A 16,172-nucleotide genomic window follows, 5' to 3' on the forward strand; every position below is an offset into this window, starting at 1 on the left:
ATTAGAATCTTTGCAGTGTTTGTGCTCCTGAGATTGGCTTATTTCATCGAGCAAGCATAATGTCCCCAAATTGCGTGCGTGTTGTAGCATATGACAGGATTTTCTTTTTTTGAGGCTAAATAATATTCCATTGTACAGATGTGCCACATTTTCTTTGTCCATTCATCTGTTGATGGACATTTAGGGTGCTTCCGGTCTTAGCTATTGTGAATAAAGCTGCAGGAAACGTGGGAGTGCAGAGAGCTCTTCGAGATCCTGATTTCAGTTCTTTTGGATAAATACCCAGAAGTCGGATTGCTGGATCATATGCCTCATTTTTTTTTTTTTTTTTTAGGGTTTGTAATACAGAATTTGTGCACCATGTAATGCCTGGCACACAGAGTGGGTCCTCTCCTGTCTGGAGTCCTTGAGCAACCTCTTTTGTTCATGTATATTCACTGTGCTTTATTATAGTACTTTATCATAGTACTTCTTGCTTTACTAATGCCTTACTGTTTTTGACCATGTGTTCAGTAACTTTGAGAATTATTTTGGAGAGAAGTCATTATCCACACCTACCCCCTCAGCCCCTGCCAAAAACAAAACAAAACAAAACAAAAACCCAACAACAAAGAAACCGAAACTTTTATTCACTGGTCACTCACAGCAGCTGTGTCATTGAGGAAACATTGACATTGCTTTTGGTTTTTAAATAACTGTGTGTTATTCCTTCGCAGGACTGAAAAAATTGCAAGGTTGGAATTTTCAGGATTGTTAACGAGATCAAAAAGCAAAGATATAATGCCAAGGGGGAAAAGTCTTTCTACAAAACAGTGGTAGGAAGCAGAAAATGTCTAGAATTCTGTAGAAAATGATAGGTGTTGCAAAAATAAGCTTTGACCAGAAAATGAAGGTTGCTGTTTTTATGTTATTTTGAAATGGAAGACAGTTTAGCCATCTAGAGTTTTTAATGTCTGATTTTTTTTTAAGGCTGTGGATAAAAATGTACATATAAATTTAGCTTTGTTAATAGCGTTTTAGAAGACGACTTGATTTCTTGCAGAGAATTATCTACTTATTTTCATATTCTGTATTTCATATTCAGTAGCCATAGATGTTAGCTTTGAAGTGGTTTATAAGAAGTCCTCTGATTCCCCTCCACCCAGGGAAGACACAGTTGCCGCCATTTCTCTGATTTTCCTCGGGTTTCATCTTAGAACTAGCGAACAAGGGTGCCGTGGCTTCAGTACCCACAGGCAGCATGGGGGTGTTGAATTCTCAGCGAACAGATATATCCTATTTGCTTTTGCTTTGTTGATGTCTCATTGCTGAGGTTTTAATTTCTGATAGGTTAAGATTCAGATCCTGTGACTTATTTGTGTTGTGGCCAGAGGACCCTCGGCTTTTTGTGATATGAGTCATTTCCTTGTGAGGCCCACTTTGGGCCAGGAACCCTCCACCCGGAGGTGGGGACGGCAGTGCTGGCACCTGCAGCTGGAAGTCCTGTGCGCCGGGAGGAAAGAACGGGAGTCTGCAGTGCTGGTGGCCTGGCAGGGAGCGGCGCAGGGCGGCAGAGTAGCCTGACAGAGCACCTGTGTCCCCTGACCAGCTGCAGCCCAGTGGGTTCAGGGTGCACCTCCGGTCCCCTGGAGGATTTTCAAGAGCCAGGCAGCGCCTCAGAGCCCAAGGACTTACAGGTTATCCAGCGAGGGGCCCGGGCTCAGTTATCAGAACTGAACGAGAGGGTCACCCAGGCCTGTGGAATGCAGGAGAGAGAAGCCCAGTTGTTAGACACAACAAGGTCAGGGCTGGTTAAGCAGCAAGAAAAACTTGGCTTGAGCTGTTTAAATCTCTTATTCTAGAAATTCCCGCTGGCTCACGCCAGGGAGGGGAGGGTGTGGGCAAGGGTCAAGAGGCTTCAGCTGTGGGGAAGGAAGGATGGGCTGTGGAAGCTGGAAACAGCAGGCCAGGCCTAGAAGGCCTGGACAGCCCAGACCTGATGAGATAAGCTTTCGGTACTGGGTGGGTTGTTGTAGCTTGTTTGCAAATGGACGGGTCTTAGAGTGTAAGTAGCATATTCAACAGTGAGCTTGAAACAAAACTGAGAGTTACTTTTGTGAATCTGGACAAAGATTGAGTTTTTAACCCGGTTTAGATAAAAAAAATTCGTTGAACCAAGTATAAATCATAATCTTATGATTATAGAACTACCAGTTAAATTCATTACTCTCTTTACTAAACCTAAAGCAAATCGGTACTTGAATGCTATTATGTATCAAGACATAAATATGGTTACCCAATAATCAGTTCTGAGTAGGTGAATAATTGAAGCCATTTGAGGTTAGGTTTCCTTTAGATCAAGGATAAACTCACCCTAACCTTTGCGGTTCAGATAGGCACAGGCAGTTTGGTGCAGAATTTATGCCTGGGCTCTCTCTGTCCTGTACAGATTAGATTGCAAAGTAAATCGAGGCTTGCCCCATTGATCACAGAATTCTAACATTTAAACCTGTTTTTTTTTTTTTTCTTTTTTTGGTGGTACGCGGGCCTCTCACTGTTGTGGCCTCTCCCGTTGTGGAGCACAGGCTCCGGACGCGCAGGCTCAGCGGCCATGGCTCACGGGCCCAGCTGCTCCGCAGCACGTGGGATCTTCCCGGACCGGGGCACAAACCCATGTCCCCTGCATTGGCAGGCGGACTCCCAACCACTGCGCCACCAGGGAAGCCCTAAACCTGTATTTTTAAAAACTCTGCCAGAAAGCAGGAAAACCAATACCTTTAAAGACTATAGAAATGCTTGGGCTGTTTCAAAACAGCTCATTTAGATAGCTCCTTCCTTAAGATCATCTGGCTGTAGGGCTTCCAGACAGTGTCAGTAGGCATCAGCTGTGAGATGCAGAGATGGGGGGCATGGTGTCCATGCAAAGGTGCAATCCCTCTGCTCAAGGAAGTTTATGATCTGGCGAGCAGCTTCACTCCCAAGTACCACAAGAAAAGGTAGATGGGAAGTGATGAGCACGTGGCAAGTGTAAGAGTAGCCAGAAGGAAGGTTCCCAATCAGGATGGCAACACCGAGGGGTGTGTGCCTTTGAGAGTCTGTCCTGATGGTCACTGGTATTGGAGACCACATAGGGACAGTGCATTGCAGTTGGATACAGTGCCCATTCCTTTGTTTTTTGTTTTTTGTGGTTTTTTTTGGCCTCATTGCGCAGCTTATGGGATCTTAGCTCCCCGACAAGGGATCAAACCCTGGCCACGGCAGTGAAAGCACTGAGTCCTAACCACTGGACCACCATGGAATTCCCAGTGCCCATTCCTATTTTTGAGAACACTTGGTTCTTAGAGACTGAGGTTGCCTACGTGGGCATCTTCTCTCCTGAGTGTAGTTACTGGAGATCCACTGGAAAGAAAATAACCTTCTTTTAGTGCCTGGGGTGATCTCTCAGAGCCACTAATGGTGCTATTTTGAAATGCTTTGTTTAGGTGTTCTTGGACAGTTTTGGGGATTGAAAGGCTATTTAAACTATAACTGCCTGTAATCTGCTGTTTGGGATTTTATACATTGTCTCCTGTCAGTCATAATTTCTCAGGATTTTCACTGTGCCTTGATCTAGCAATTGCCCTCCACCTTGTTAATTTATGGTGACCCGGAAAACCAAATATTTCCCTTCTGTTAGAGTTGTATCTAGAAGAGGAGTAAACTAGCTCTCAGGGAGGGCCTGGGAAGGAGGTGTTGGATAAAAATGGGAAGAAGCTGGGAAGTTCTCTTCTGAATTGTGTGTGAATTTAGTTACTGATTTTGGCAGCTTCAGAGACTAAATAGATCTTCTTGGTTTCTAGGTGTTTTCTGGAGAGATGAGGTTGCTAGCTTATGACTTGCACCCCCTCACTCTTTCCCCACTAGTATGTAAATAATCTTTTCTCCCACCTTTGCCTGAATCAATTTTGTTATGGAAAGGAGAGAATGAAAGTTTTCCCAGGGAGAATGAGAAGAAGGTGAAAGAAGGAAAACCCAGGGCTGAAGCAAGAGCTTGGTCTGTTAGTCAACCACTGCTCTTGAAACCTAAGACGTAGTGGGCCCTGTGGAAGATACAGAGGGATGCTGTGGGCCCTGCCTTCAAGAAGCTTGAGGTTTAGTTGGGAGAGAGAACTAGCAGACCTGAAACCCTCAATTGAAATTGGTAGAGAAGTTTTGCATCAGGTGTGCGTTCAGAGAAGCGTGACTTGACTTGGGAGCTTGAGCCAGCAGTGGTATTGAGTAAATGGCCATGCAGTGTACCGTGGAGGGACCAGGTACCCTGGGAGACCACGGAGGAGGGTGAGTTAATGAAAGCCCAGTTAGGAAGTGGCAGAGGTTATGGAGAGATTTAGCAGCACCTCTGATAAACCTATTTCAAGGGAGGAGTTGTTGAGGGTTTATGACAGGTTCACAGGCCGTTGTGTCTGTGTGGTTGATTAAAATGCAGACTCTTGGGCTGTACTCCAGATATTATGATTCCCTTCGCAGGCAGCCTGGGGTGTCCAGGAATGGCCCAGGTCCTTCTGGTACAGATGGCCTGCAGGATATACTTTGGGCAACACGGGTAATGGATGGATAATGTAAAACTGATTAATTCCTCCATGGGAGACTGAAATTGGGAAGGAGGCATCCCAGCTGGACAGGCTGATTTTTGTCCCTCTGTTACAGGACAGGTAGAGAGCAGGTAACCCTACGAACTAAGGAACAAGGAAGTGAGAATAGAATTAGCTCTCCTCAGCTGGAGACGGTGTCCCTGCAGTCCTCACCCTTCCCCCGGGTACCCAGCATCTCTTATCCACGCACTGTCACATCTGAGAGAACATCATGATGCTAATTGAGATCAGGTTTCTTCGATTCAGCTCTCATAGGAGCCTAGGAAAGCTTTGTTCTTTGGGCATTGTAACTCGAGGCAGTTACCCTGTAATGAGGGTGTGCTTTGTCAGATGTAGTGAGCAAGAAAATATGGGTTATCAGTTAAAAAAAGAAACAAACCTGTTAGTACTGTTACTGGAAGAACCAGGAGAAATCGTAGTGGTAAATCCAGGTCTTCACATCTGAAAACCATCATATTATAATCATTTCTCACATAGCAAACCCTTGACATAGGGATGGTCTTTACCGATGAGCTGTGAATTGCTTCCTCTCACCAACTCCATGACAGTGCCTATCCAGGGCTTACTTAGGGAATGACCCGGTCTGTCCCCAACCCATCCTCTCTCTGGGTAGTGTGCACCCCCAGGCCCTACTTTGCACCCACTCCAGTGATCATCCCCTGCAAGGTATTATTCACTCCAGCTTCCTCCAGCCCTCTCCCCGTCCATCCATTTGTGTTTCTCCTCCCATTCCTTTTTTTTTTTTTTTTTTTTTTTGTGGTATGCGGGCCTCTCACTGTTGTGGCCTCTCCTGTTGCGGAGCACAGGCTCTGGATGCGCAGTCTCAGTGGCCATGGCTCACGGGCCTAGCCGCTCCGCGGCACGTGGGATCTTCCTGGACCGGGGCACGAACCTGTGTCCCCTGCATCGGCAGGCAGACTCTCAACCACTGCGCCACCAGGGAAGCCCCCCATTCCCTTTTCTTAGGCATAAATATTTCCTGCTCCCCACCTGCCGCGACAGAAGAAAACACCCTGAGGACAGGTCAGGGGCAGTGGTTCCAAGTCCTGGCTATGCATTAGAATCAGCTGGTCAGCTTTAAAAAGTAACATTTGGGTCCCCAGAGATTCTGATTTAATTCTTCTGGGCATCAGAATTTTTAAAGCTCCCCAGGAGATTCTGGTGGGTAGTGAGGATCGAAACCACCTCCGTGTACTTGATAGGTTTAATGGTACTAGCACTACACCTGTGTTAAGGAAAATGGAAGCCACAAGATTTGAAATGGAAATAAGTATTTTTATATAATGCCTGTTGCTGCTCGAGTCCCAGATGGATGCCGAGTCCCCAGAGTTTTCCTCCTTCCTATTTTTTCCCTTTATTTAAGCTTGCTTTCTATTAAGCACCAGCATTCAAAATGAAACAAAGACAAGAGCTTTCTTTTAGTGGCTTAAGGATTTCTGTGGTATTGTTTTCCACTGTGATGCATGAGCTCTCAGAGCGGGGTGTGACCCAGTGAAAGTTGTGGGCTTCATCACGCTGGTCACCCTCTCTGGGCCTCACCCTCTATGGAGTAGCATTCAGTGCAGCAAGACCCTGTAACACTGGAGGACTTGGACTGTCACACGAAATTGCTGGACGATAAACACAAACCCTAGTCTTTGTGGTCCGAGGATGCCCAATGCTAGGTTTCTGGAAGGATACTTAAGAGAAAAAAAGCTTATTTCTGTTGGATAAACAACTTTAAAGTCTCTCTGTTCATCTTTGAAATAGAGTGATGACCAGGAGGTAAACCCTAATAATTCTCCTCAAAAGCCTTTTAAGGTTTTATTTTTAGGAACTAATTGGAAATTAGATCCATGAAAATGAAAAGGTAGTGATTGGCAATTGAAGGTCATCATTCACCTGGTCTCTGAACTTCTGTGTTTTAGGTTCCATAAAAATTCCTCCAATAAGTGTATGTTGTCTTCTTTTGCAGTTTACATGAGAATATTTTGTGGCATAATGCTTGTTTTTCAAAACTGTCTTGGGCCCAAATTTTGGACTATGCCTTGGAAATGAATGGAACCCTTTGGGTGGAGGAGTGGTGAAATGAGAAAATGTAAAAAAGTAAAAAGTTCCATTTTTTTTTCTCATCTAACATTGATTTTAAAGGACAATTGAAAACTCGAGGCCTAGTTTCTCTTCTGAGTCTGGTGGATGAGTGATCTAACTGTAGTTATAAGTAACTTCTCAAACACCACTCAGAGTTCCTCTGGTCTCGTTGACCTCCCTTTTTCCTTTCTGTAATTACTGAATATGGCCCTTAAAACCCATGTAGGACTGAATACAGAATCTAGACTCTGTGATCTCATCACCACAAAAACAGACTGTAGGGACAGTCCTTCTTGCAGGAAGTCACCTCCCCTTGGGACTTCTGTGACTCTGTAATTTACAGAGCTGTCTTTGTCATCTTAAACTCAGAAAGGACTGCCCCACCCAGCCCGCCCTTACAGAGGTAGTAACAAATGGGTTGCTGTAGGTGAAGAGGCCAGAGAGAAAGCACGTGTGTGCATCACCTGTTAGAGATGTAGTTGTAAGAGTGCACGCAGGTCCGTGGGTGCTCTGGGCAGAGCGTCTGCATGACAGCAGGCATGTCGTGGGCTGTGATGGCTGTTCTTTTATATTTGTCTGTTGGCTGTGGTTGGGACAGTAGAGGCGACTGCCTTTTCTGCTGAGGTGTGTTGTGTGGAAGGAGGTTGGCTGAAGTCCTTGCGGCAGCTGCGAGATGGATTCCTTCCCTGGCTGCCAGAGTCTCGGTGAAGAGGCAGGTGATCCCTTTTATGAGTGAATAATAGGATGCCTCAGATATTTGAGCTGCTGTGCACCAGGTGGTGCTGTCCTGCAGTGAATGCTTAAATACTACCAGTGAGGTTAGCAACCCGGGGAGGGAAAACCCTGGAGCGCTCGGAAGCCTTGGCAGAGTGTACGGGCTGTCGCCGAACATGAGGTGAGGTTTGACAGAGGGTGACCACCTGGGCCGTGTAGGTTTCTCCTCTGCGTTCTCCTTGAAGGAGATCTCAGCTGTCTTGAAGTGGGGGGGAGACTGGACCTGTGCCCTGCCTCGGTCCCTGGTTTCCTCCCAGAGAGAAAGCTCCCGTGCTCCGTTCTTACCTTTGAAGTCGCAGTGGGTAAGGGGGGCATGTCTTGTAGAGCTTATCAAACAGACTTAAAAGGGAGAAAAGGCCTCCACCCGTACTTTGCATGCACAAACCTATTACACTCCGGTGCCCTGCCAAGGTGGTTTTGTTGGCCCCAACGTGACTACACACGATCCGTCCTCTTTGGCAGTGAGGCCCGGCAGTGTTGCTGCAAGGGGATTGACTTGAGCCAGAGCCCGGTTGTCGGTGTGTTTGAGCATAGATAGCACCCTTGAAAAAACATCTTCCAGTACCAGAGTAGCAGTAAAAAAGAATATTTCCCAAGGAAATGGACTCCGAGTCAGTCATGGAGAACCTCTTGTTGGAATCCTTCAATGAACAAACATGCATTGACATCTGCCTCTACTTGTGATTACAGCAGGAGGGTGATGTAGGGGACGGCAGGGAAGACCAGCCCTTGAGAAATGGGGAGGAGGGGAGGTCAAGCAGCAGGAAGCAAATGCTAGAATGCAGGTACCCTCAAGGTGCTTTGCGTGCAGAGGAAGGACTGGCGAGGTTCCATGGGGGTGGGGTGGGCAGGCAGGTGATACTTGAGCTGTGCCTGGAGGATGACTCATCTCCAGAGTGGGGGAGGGGTTTCAGGATGAGGGACTGGGGAGAGTAAAGGTGTGAGATTGGACGGCGTGTTCGGAAATGATGAGTCGTATAGAGAGCTGGGACCTGTGAAGAGTGAGGTAGGAAATACGGGAAGAAAATGTCCTGGAGAACTTGAGCGCCCTGTTTTAGAGAGGTTCTTGGCTCGATATCTCAAACCTTTGAAACATTTGTGCGTTGGGCTGCAAACCCATTAGCATCACTTAAAGAGAAAACCCCGAGATAGAGAAGGTAGTCCGGACACTGCAGTACCTTGCTCAAGACAAGGGGCTTCCAGTCAGTGTCCCTGGTCACTTGGACAGAGGGTATCAGGAGAAGGAATGTGTTTTCTTGCATTTGCCAGCCCCTCACCCTGTTTTTTTCCCCGGTTAAGAGTATGTAGATGCTGACAGCTCGTTCCTCTCCATGACTGCTTTGTCTGGAGTCCTGGTTGTAGCTGGTTTTATAAACTCTGTGCTTCTTGCTTCGGAGGATGGGTATGCTGACCGGTTTTCTTTTTTGCAGTTCTCTTCCCAGCTTTCTGTGGTCACAGAGGAACTTTCTGGGTGCCCCCCGAGTAAGACAGCGTCTCTCTGTTGCCAGCAAGTAGAGTCTGGGGTGAAGCGAGGTGAGTGAGACCCAGGGAGAATGCGTGCTCTGACAGACCAAGTTTCCCAAGATATGTTACTTTCTGAACAATTTTGAGGTCTTTGAAAGTGAACTGGGATTTTTTTTTTTTTTTTTTTTTTTGCGGTACGCGGGCCTCTCACAGCTCTGGCCTCTCCCGTTGCGGAGCACAGGCTCCGGACGCGCAGGCTCAGCGGCCATGGCTCACGGGCCCAGCTGCTCTGCGGCATGTGGGATCTTCCCGGACCGGGGCACGAACCCGTATCCCCTGCATCGGCAGGCAGACTCTCAACCACTGCGCCACCAGGGAAGCCCTGAACTGGGATTATATTCAAAGAAATTTAAGAATAATTTTTTAAAAATTCATGACTTAATTACGATGTTAAAGCAGTCATTATTAATAATAGGGATGCCTTGATTCATTCTTTTAAAACTTTGCTGGCTTTTTTTTGGTGCCCGTTTCAGGGTTTTTTGGTCTCTGTGGTGCCTAGCACAGTGCTTTTCTACTAAAAACATTTAATATATGTTGTGTGACTGGCTTAATATCTTACAGTTTGCAAGCAAAGAAGTAGAACTGATAAACATTTTCAGACTTTTAATAATGTCAGACTGGCTGTCAATTTTTTTTGCTATTTTTTAAATTGAGATGTAGTTGGCATGTTACAGTATTAGTTTCAGGTGTACAACGTAACGAGTCAATAGATGAATATATTGTGATGTCTATTCTTTATCATGTCATTTTCCTGTTCCCCAATCCCCATGAAAAACTTTTCAAGTTTAATTACAAACCTCCCTTTAGTAACCGAGACCAATAAGGGAATGTTTTCACCTGCCTTACCCAGCTGCTCCTCCCAGGTTGTTTTTTTTTTTTTTTTTTGCGGTACGCGGGCCTCTCACAGCTCTGGCCTCTCCCGTTGCGGAGCACAGGCTCCGGACGCGCAGGCTCAGCGGCCATGGCTCACGGGCCTAGCCGCTCCGCGGCATGTGAGATCCTCCCGGACCGGGGCACGAACCTGTGTCCCCTGCATCGGCAGGCAGACTCTCAACCACTGTGCCACCAGGGAAACCCCCCCCCCCAGGTTGGTTTTTTAGGGCCACACCAGTTACAGTGGCTTGGGTTCCATCTCCCATCTGCTCTACATACTGTTTTGTTTTTTTTTTAATAAATTTATTTATTTTTGGCTGCGTTGGGTCTTCGTTGCTGCACGCGGGCTTTCTCTTGTTGCAGCGAGCGGGGGCTACTCTTCGTTGCCGTGAGCGGGCTTCTCATTGTGGAGGCTTCTCTTGTTGCAGAGCACATGCTCTAGGCGCACGGGCTTCAGTAGTTGTGGCACACGGGCCCAGTAGCTGTGGCTCATGGGCTCTAGAGCGCAGGCTCAGTAGTTGTGGCCCACGGCTTAGTTGCTCCCCAGCATGTGGGATCTTCCCAGACCAGAGCTCAAACCCGTGTCCCCTGAATTGGCAGGCGCGGATTCTTAACCACCAGGGAAGCCCATCTACATACTATCTTGTTAACCTCTTCCAAGTGTGTCCTTCCCCTCCTGGGCCTTAGGAACTTTAAGCAAGTTGGTAAACTTCTCCTGTACTACGGTTTTCCTGTACTGCAGTCTTACATGTAAATTGTGAAACAAAAATACCTACTACAAGGGGTTTGGTGAGGCTGGAGGCTCCTGTGATGGTTAAGCGTTTTGTTCTGTTTCTCCTTTTTTGTTTGTATTCCCTATCTGCAGTGTGGAGCGTATAGTAGGACTCAAATATTCCCTCTTTCCTTTAAGGAGAGAGAGAATTGGCTGAGCACGGAGTCTTTAATCCCATCCTAAGTACGCACAGCTTGGAGGGCTGTTGTTATCCATGCTCAGATGCTTACAGTTGAGGCTGTGGAGTAGGAATCCCCAGGAGGTCCAGGATGGAACATTGAAGGCTCTGCCCTGGATCTGTTTTCTGTGGGTGCTGGAAATGCTCCTCCCTAGGAGATGGGGTCAAGGTTAAAGCTGCTTCCAAACCTCTGAGTGTTCTTGAGACATCCATGTAATGTGCAGGTGCACTCTGCCATCTGTCCAGCATGGCTTGCTCGCAGGATTTCATATTCTGCGCTCACCCCTCCTGCTGTGCCTTGCTTGTCCATGAAGAGCACAGTGGCCAATTGCCCGCCACCTCAACTTTGTGGGAATCCTGCCAAAAGGTAAAAGCTTCTCAACAGGAGCATGGCAGGGGAGTACACATCATAATCTCATGTGAGGTTTTAAAGATTAGGGCACCAGGACTCACCCTAGGTCTGCTGAACTAGAATTTGGGGGATGGGGAGGGCGTCCCTGCTATCTCTGTGTGTGTGTGTGTGTTTTAAGAAGCTCCTCAAGAGGTGATGGTGTGTAATTTCTTGAAAGATATTTGTATGTGGAGTAGACTTGAAAAAAAAAAAAACCTCTTTCTGAGCCTGAGCAGGTGTTTGGGGGCATTATTTTTGAACTCTGCTAACTAGTTTTACCAGTTTATACTGCCAAGCCGAGCAGTCCCTTGCATCGTAGAACCATTTTATAACTTTTATTTAAAATTGCATAGGACAGCACTTTCTACGGCTGTAAGTATACAAGGAATGAGGAAAATGACATTGAAGAACAATTTACTAAATTTAACGAGAGTTTAGGCTTATTTAGAAATCCAGGTGGGAATCTGCTTAAATGGAATTTTTACCACTGTATGCAGGGATTTGCATATTGAAACCAAAGCCTTTCCAACTTGCGGTAACACATTTTTCAAAATGTTGAAATAGCAATTTATATGCATTGCCCTAAGAGAGTTATTGGACAGGAAATTTATCTAGTAAGTTAGACATCTTTTCCTCCTCCAGTTTTTGGGTGGTAGAGAATTTAAGCTAATTTTTCTTTTCTCTTTCCCTGGGGACCAGCTTCAAGGAAATAGGAGCTTAATAGCAAAGATCATGTTAAATGGCTTTTGTGGTTTTTAACTATGTCTCTTTTGCAAATTTCCCTTTCTCTGGAGAAAAAAAACTTTGCAATCTGTTGTTGTTTGAGGTTTTAATAATTTGATGGGTTTGGAGAACGATGCGTGTCTATTTTGAAATCAAAGAATCTTACCATTTAGGGAGAGGCCTTACAGATGATCTGCCATCTGGTTTCCATCACCTCAACTTTATAGAAACTGCTCCTAAGGTCACAAATGGCCTCTAATAGGACTCGTGACATGACTTTTCTGTAGCACTTGATATATTGATCACTCCTCATTTGAAACTTTCTCCTTTGGGTTCCTTTGCATTTTCCCTACTTTTCTCCTTTCGTTTCTTCCTAGGTCCTACTCTTCCTGCTGTTAAATGTTCATGTTCCCTGGGCTTGCATCCTTGGTGGTTTGCTTTTAGTCTGCTCAGCCTCTTTGGGGAACTTCAATATTCCTGTGGCTTTAGCCACCACCCACATGTTAATGACCCCCAAGTCTTTCTCTGAGTTTACCCTTGTCTTAAACAATCTTTTGGACAGTTCTACTTGGATGACTCATATGTACTTTTAACTTGAGCTATCCAAACTGAACTCATTTTCCTCCTAATTATTGCCTGCTTTCCACTCTCCGCCTCCCAAAGTTCCCTCACCCCCGTGCTTCTGTCTGCTTTTCCCACTTTGGTCATTGGCACTATTCAAGCCAGAAATGTGTGACTCATCCTTCACCCTCCCTCACTCAGTCAGCTCCATATCGTAATTGGCAATTAAGTTCTATCTTTTTTTTTTTTTTTTTTGCGGTACGCGGGCCTCTCACTGTTGTGGCCTCTCCCGTTGCGGAGCACAGGCTCTGGACGCGCAGGCTCAGCGGCCATGGCTCACGGGCCCAGCCGCTCCGCGGCATGTGGGATCCTCCCGGACCGGGGCACGAACCCGTGTCCCCTGCATCGGCAGGCGGACTCTCAACCACTGCGCCACCAGGGAAGCCCAAGTTCTATTATTTTACTCTCCCAAATAAGAAAGGAAAAGGCCATTCCAGTGACATTTAATTGGGCTTTAAAAGTTGTAGTTCGGCTGTATAAGCAGATATAATAACGTGAGACAGTCACGACCATTTATGTCGTATACATTCTTGCTATAGGCAGAGTCCTAGGTACTTGTGGTGTTTCTAATTCTTACAGTTATTCTGTAGTATGTCATCTCTGTTACAAAGGAGGATTCTAAGGTTTAGGGAGTTTAAGTTACAGACCCAGGATCACAGGGTAGGTAAAGCATGGTGGGTTAGGATTGGGGGATTTTAACCCTATGGATTGGTCTGCCTGCCTCCAAAGCCTTTACCATCATGTCACTCTGTCTTGTTATGTTCCCATGATGCCACAGATTTAGATTTCTAGTGAGGAGGTTGACTGTGTTGAAGGCAGGAACTGGGTCTTACTCAAATTTCTGTGTCACCGTGTGTGTGTGTGCTTTTTTTTTTTTTTTTTTTTTTTTTACATAGTAGGTGATAAACACAAGACTCTTAAATGGCAAAACCATGGTCTGTGTCTTCTGTGGCTTCATCTGGGTTCAATCCCTTGTTTTCCTATTAGCTGGGCACTAGCTGGGTAGCCTGAGATGAGGCCGGTAGGGTCCTGCTGCTTATTACCCTTGCAGGGTTTTTATGGGAAAGTGCTTTAAAATTCAGGGACAATTTTGAGAAATTCTATTTAGTTGTGGAAGTTGATAGTTGGCCAGCCCAGATGAGCCTCTTTTTTTGGTTTTAAATAACAGCATGTGAAAATATAAACTCTTCTGGACCTCTGATCGTGCTGATTGAATCATTTGTGTGCTTGCAGTAATAAAGGCAGAAAAGTCCCTTCCACGTAAAAACCTTGTTAATGAGAATAGTATATATAGATCTGATTTTTGCCCTTAGGTCTGAATATAACTTTTGGAACAGCTGAGGATATAATCTGTGAAACCAGATAGTACATGTTTAGGTCTAGGCAAGTGAATTAAAGCAGAGTCTACTGAAGTTTTTTCTTCTGCTTGATTGATCTTAGGAGGATGGACTTCAAGAAGTGCTGTACCAAAACAATCCCTAAATCCTGGCACAGACGGTTCTGCATTTTGTTTCCTCATAGCTCTCCTTTTGCCCTGTCCTGAGAAGGAAATGCTCTTTGTTTTCCATCATAATTCTCCCTGTTCCATCATATTTTGGTAACAAGGTCCTCTGAGGAGAGGGTCCCCTTTAGTGAAGGTTTAATGGTTTCTAAATTCCACAGTGACAAATTGGTTTTATATATCCTGTCTTTAGGCCCCATGCTGTGCAATAGAGACTGGTCTTGTACATCATTTAATTTCGGGATCCAAGGCTTAGGGTGCCAAAAGTGAGGGTCTAGTGTTCTTCAAGAGAAGAAATGGAGTGCCGTGTTTAGAGGGAAGGCGTGGCCTGGGCAGGCTACGAAGTTTCTCTGACTCTCACTTTCTTTATCCCCTCCTTTCATCAAAGAGGACAATTATAGTCCCTACCTCCTCCTTGCTGTGAGGACTAAACCAGACACTTCACAGTGGAAAACGTAACGGTGCCTGCTACTGGGTGCGTTTGTGTCCCCACCTCTGCTGTTATTTTTATGGTGGTTTGTTGGATTCGTGGAGTAAAGGTCTTCTGTTTGTTACAGATTCACAGTATTGATAAGAGATAATTGTAAAAAGTCATAACGTAAGTCTGAGTTGGAGATGAATGGCTTTGTGGTTTTCAGTGAGTTATCAGTACATTGAAATATGGGCTTTATTAGGTTTGTGAGAAGGAATAAGGGAATTGGCTTGGGAAGTTGGACTACATAAAGACAAGGGCCAGGTATTTATTATTTTATATCCAGCTCTGTTGCAGGCTCGCGTATTTTTCTGTACCGGAAAGATGTTTCAGTGAGACCCTGACAACTTAGTACATGTGTGCAACATCTTCGTTTTATCTAGAACAGCTTCACATCTACTGTCTGTAATTCAGTCATTCAAGAAACATGTGTTCCACTGGGTTCTAATTGGGCTGTTTTTCCTTTAAGAAGGCATTGGGACCACACACACATACTTAGGAAATAACTTGGTAACTGTGTTCATGTAGTGTGTATAAGGAACCTTTCCAGTTTGGAGACTGTAGTTTCTGCAACTCAGCCCCTCACCCCCCAGCTTGAAAGGAGAGTGATCTCTGTGTATATGTATGTGCATGTGTGGTTTCCATGCCACTTCACAATACCGATTTTGTTCCTTAGGTCTGAGATATGTTTCATACTTGTGTGTATGTGTTGAGAGGTGGTGACAGAACCCATGATCAAAGGTTTCACTGCAGAGTTAAAGGGCCTTAATTGAACCTGTCACTGTGTTTTAGAGAAAAAAAAATCTCATGTTCATACCTGGCATGTCACATAACTTCAAGTGTAAAGCTTGAACTTCATAGGTTTGATTCAAGTTTTATCTGACTTCTAAAAATAACATTTATAATCTCCATGCGTAGGAATTGTGTAATTCAGAACTTAGTCGATGTGTTTTTTGCTGTTGGGTTGGGGTTGAATGCCTCCAGCTTAGCTCAGAGCTACCATCCCAGCTCTTCTGGAAACTGCACAAGGCTTTCATCTTTCTGGGAAGTGTGGCTGGTGCCACAGCTGGAACGGTGAGCCAGATTTAGGTAATTTTATTAGTCTAGAAAAAGTATTACACTTTTGCAGCTGTTGTTGTAGGTCCCTAATCATGGAAACAAAAACCGTCTCGGTTACCCAGGATCCATGAGAAATTGGCAGTGGCCCAGTGTAAGTCCATGTATTTTGGACTCTGAATTATATTTATCTTCATAGGGCATCCCCTGTGAAGGCATGCAGCTGGGGAATGACCTGACTGTATGAAGCAGAGAGGGCAGAAGAGGCCAAGCCTTGGGTACCAGTTTCACTAGGAAGCCTGATCCAGTTAACTGGAAGACTATACTTGCTAGACCTTAAATACCTTTTAAAAGGGTAAGAAGAGCATCCATGAAAACAATAAAACCGATGTAAAACACACTTGTCCCCAATATTCACCCTGGCTTTCCCGGTTTTGAATATTGTCTCACGCTGTAAATTTCTACAGTGCGCTCTCTTGCAATGCCAGGTTTGCTATTGTGAGTGAGTTAGTAATTTGGTGGTGATGGACTTCCTTGTTAAATAGAACTTTTACAGACTACTCTGTAAACTAATCATGGAACTTGGCATTTAAATGTTAAGAGTGGT

General features: G+C 45.3%; 1 protein-coding gene across 5 annotated transcripts in view; it reads left to right on the forward strand.

Moving 5' to 3' along the window:
- The window catches only part of TANC1 (tetratricopeptide repeat, ankyrin repeat and coiled-coil containing 1), a 238,992-nt gene that overhangs the window by 45,977 nt on the left and 176,843 nt on the right, over positions 1-16,172 (forward strand). For 3 of the 5 annotated variants that reach the window (XM_060106236.1, XM_060106240.1, XM_060106239.1), the window contains exon 1: positions 8,901-8,987. The exons of 1 other annotated variant lie outside the window; for it this stretch is intronic. Coding sequence is in view for 1 of the 4 variants with exons in the window: in XM_060106241.1 (XP_059962224.1) it covers positions 8,885-8,987 (103 nt within the window). In the remaining 3 variants the exon portion in view is untranslated. Of the gene's footprint in view, positions 1-8,884; positions 8,988-16,172 lie in introns of those variants that run through there. One more of the 5 variants, XM_060106241.1, reaches the window with a different exon arrangement.

The sequence above is a fragment of the Mesoplodon densirostris genome, chromosome 8, assembly GCF_025265405.1.
Source record: "Mesoplodon densirostris isolate mMesDen1 chromosome 8, mMesDen1 primary haplotype, whole genome shotgun sequence".
In the NCBI taxonomy this organism is placed as follows: domain Eukaryota; kingdom Metazoa; phylum Chordata; class Mammalia; order Artiodactyla; family Ziphiidae; genus Mesoplodon; species Mesoplodon densirostris.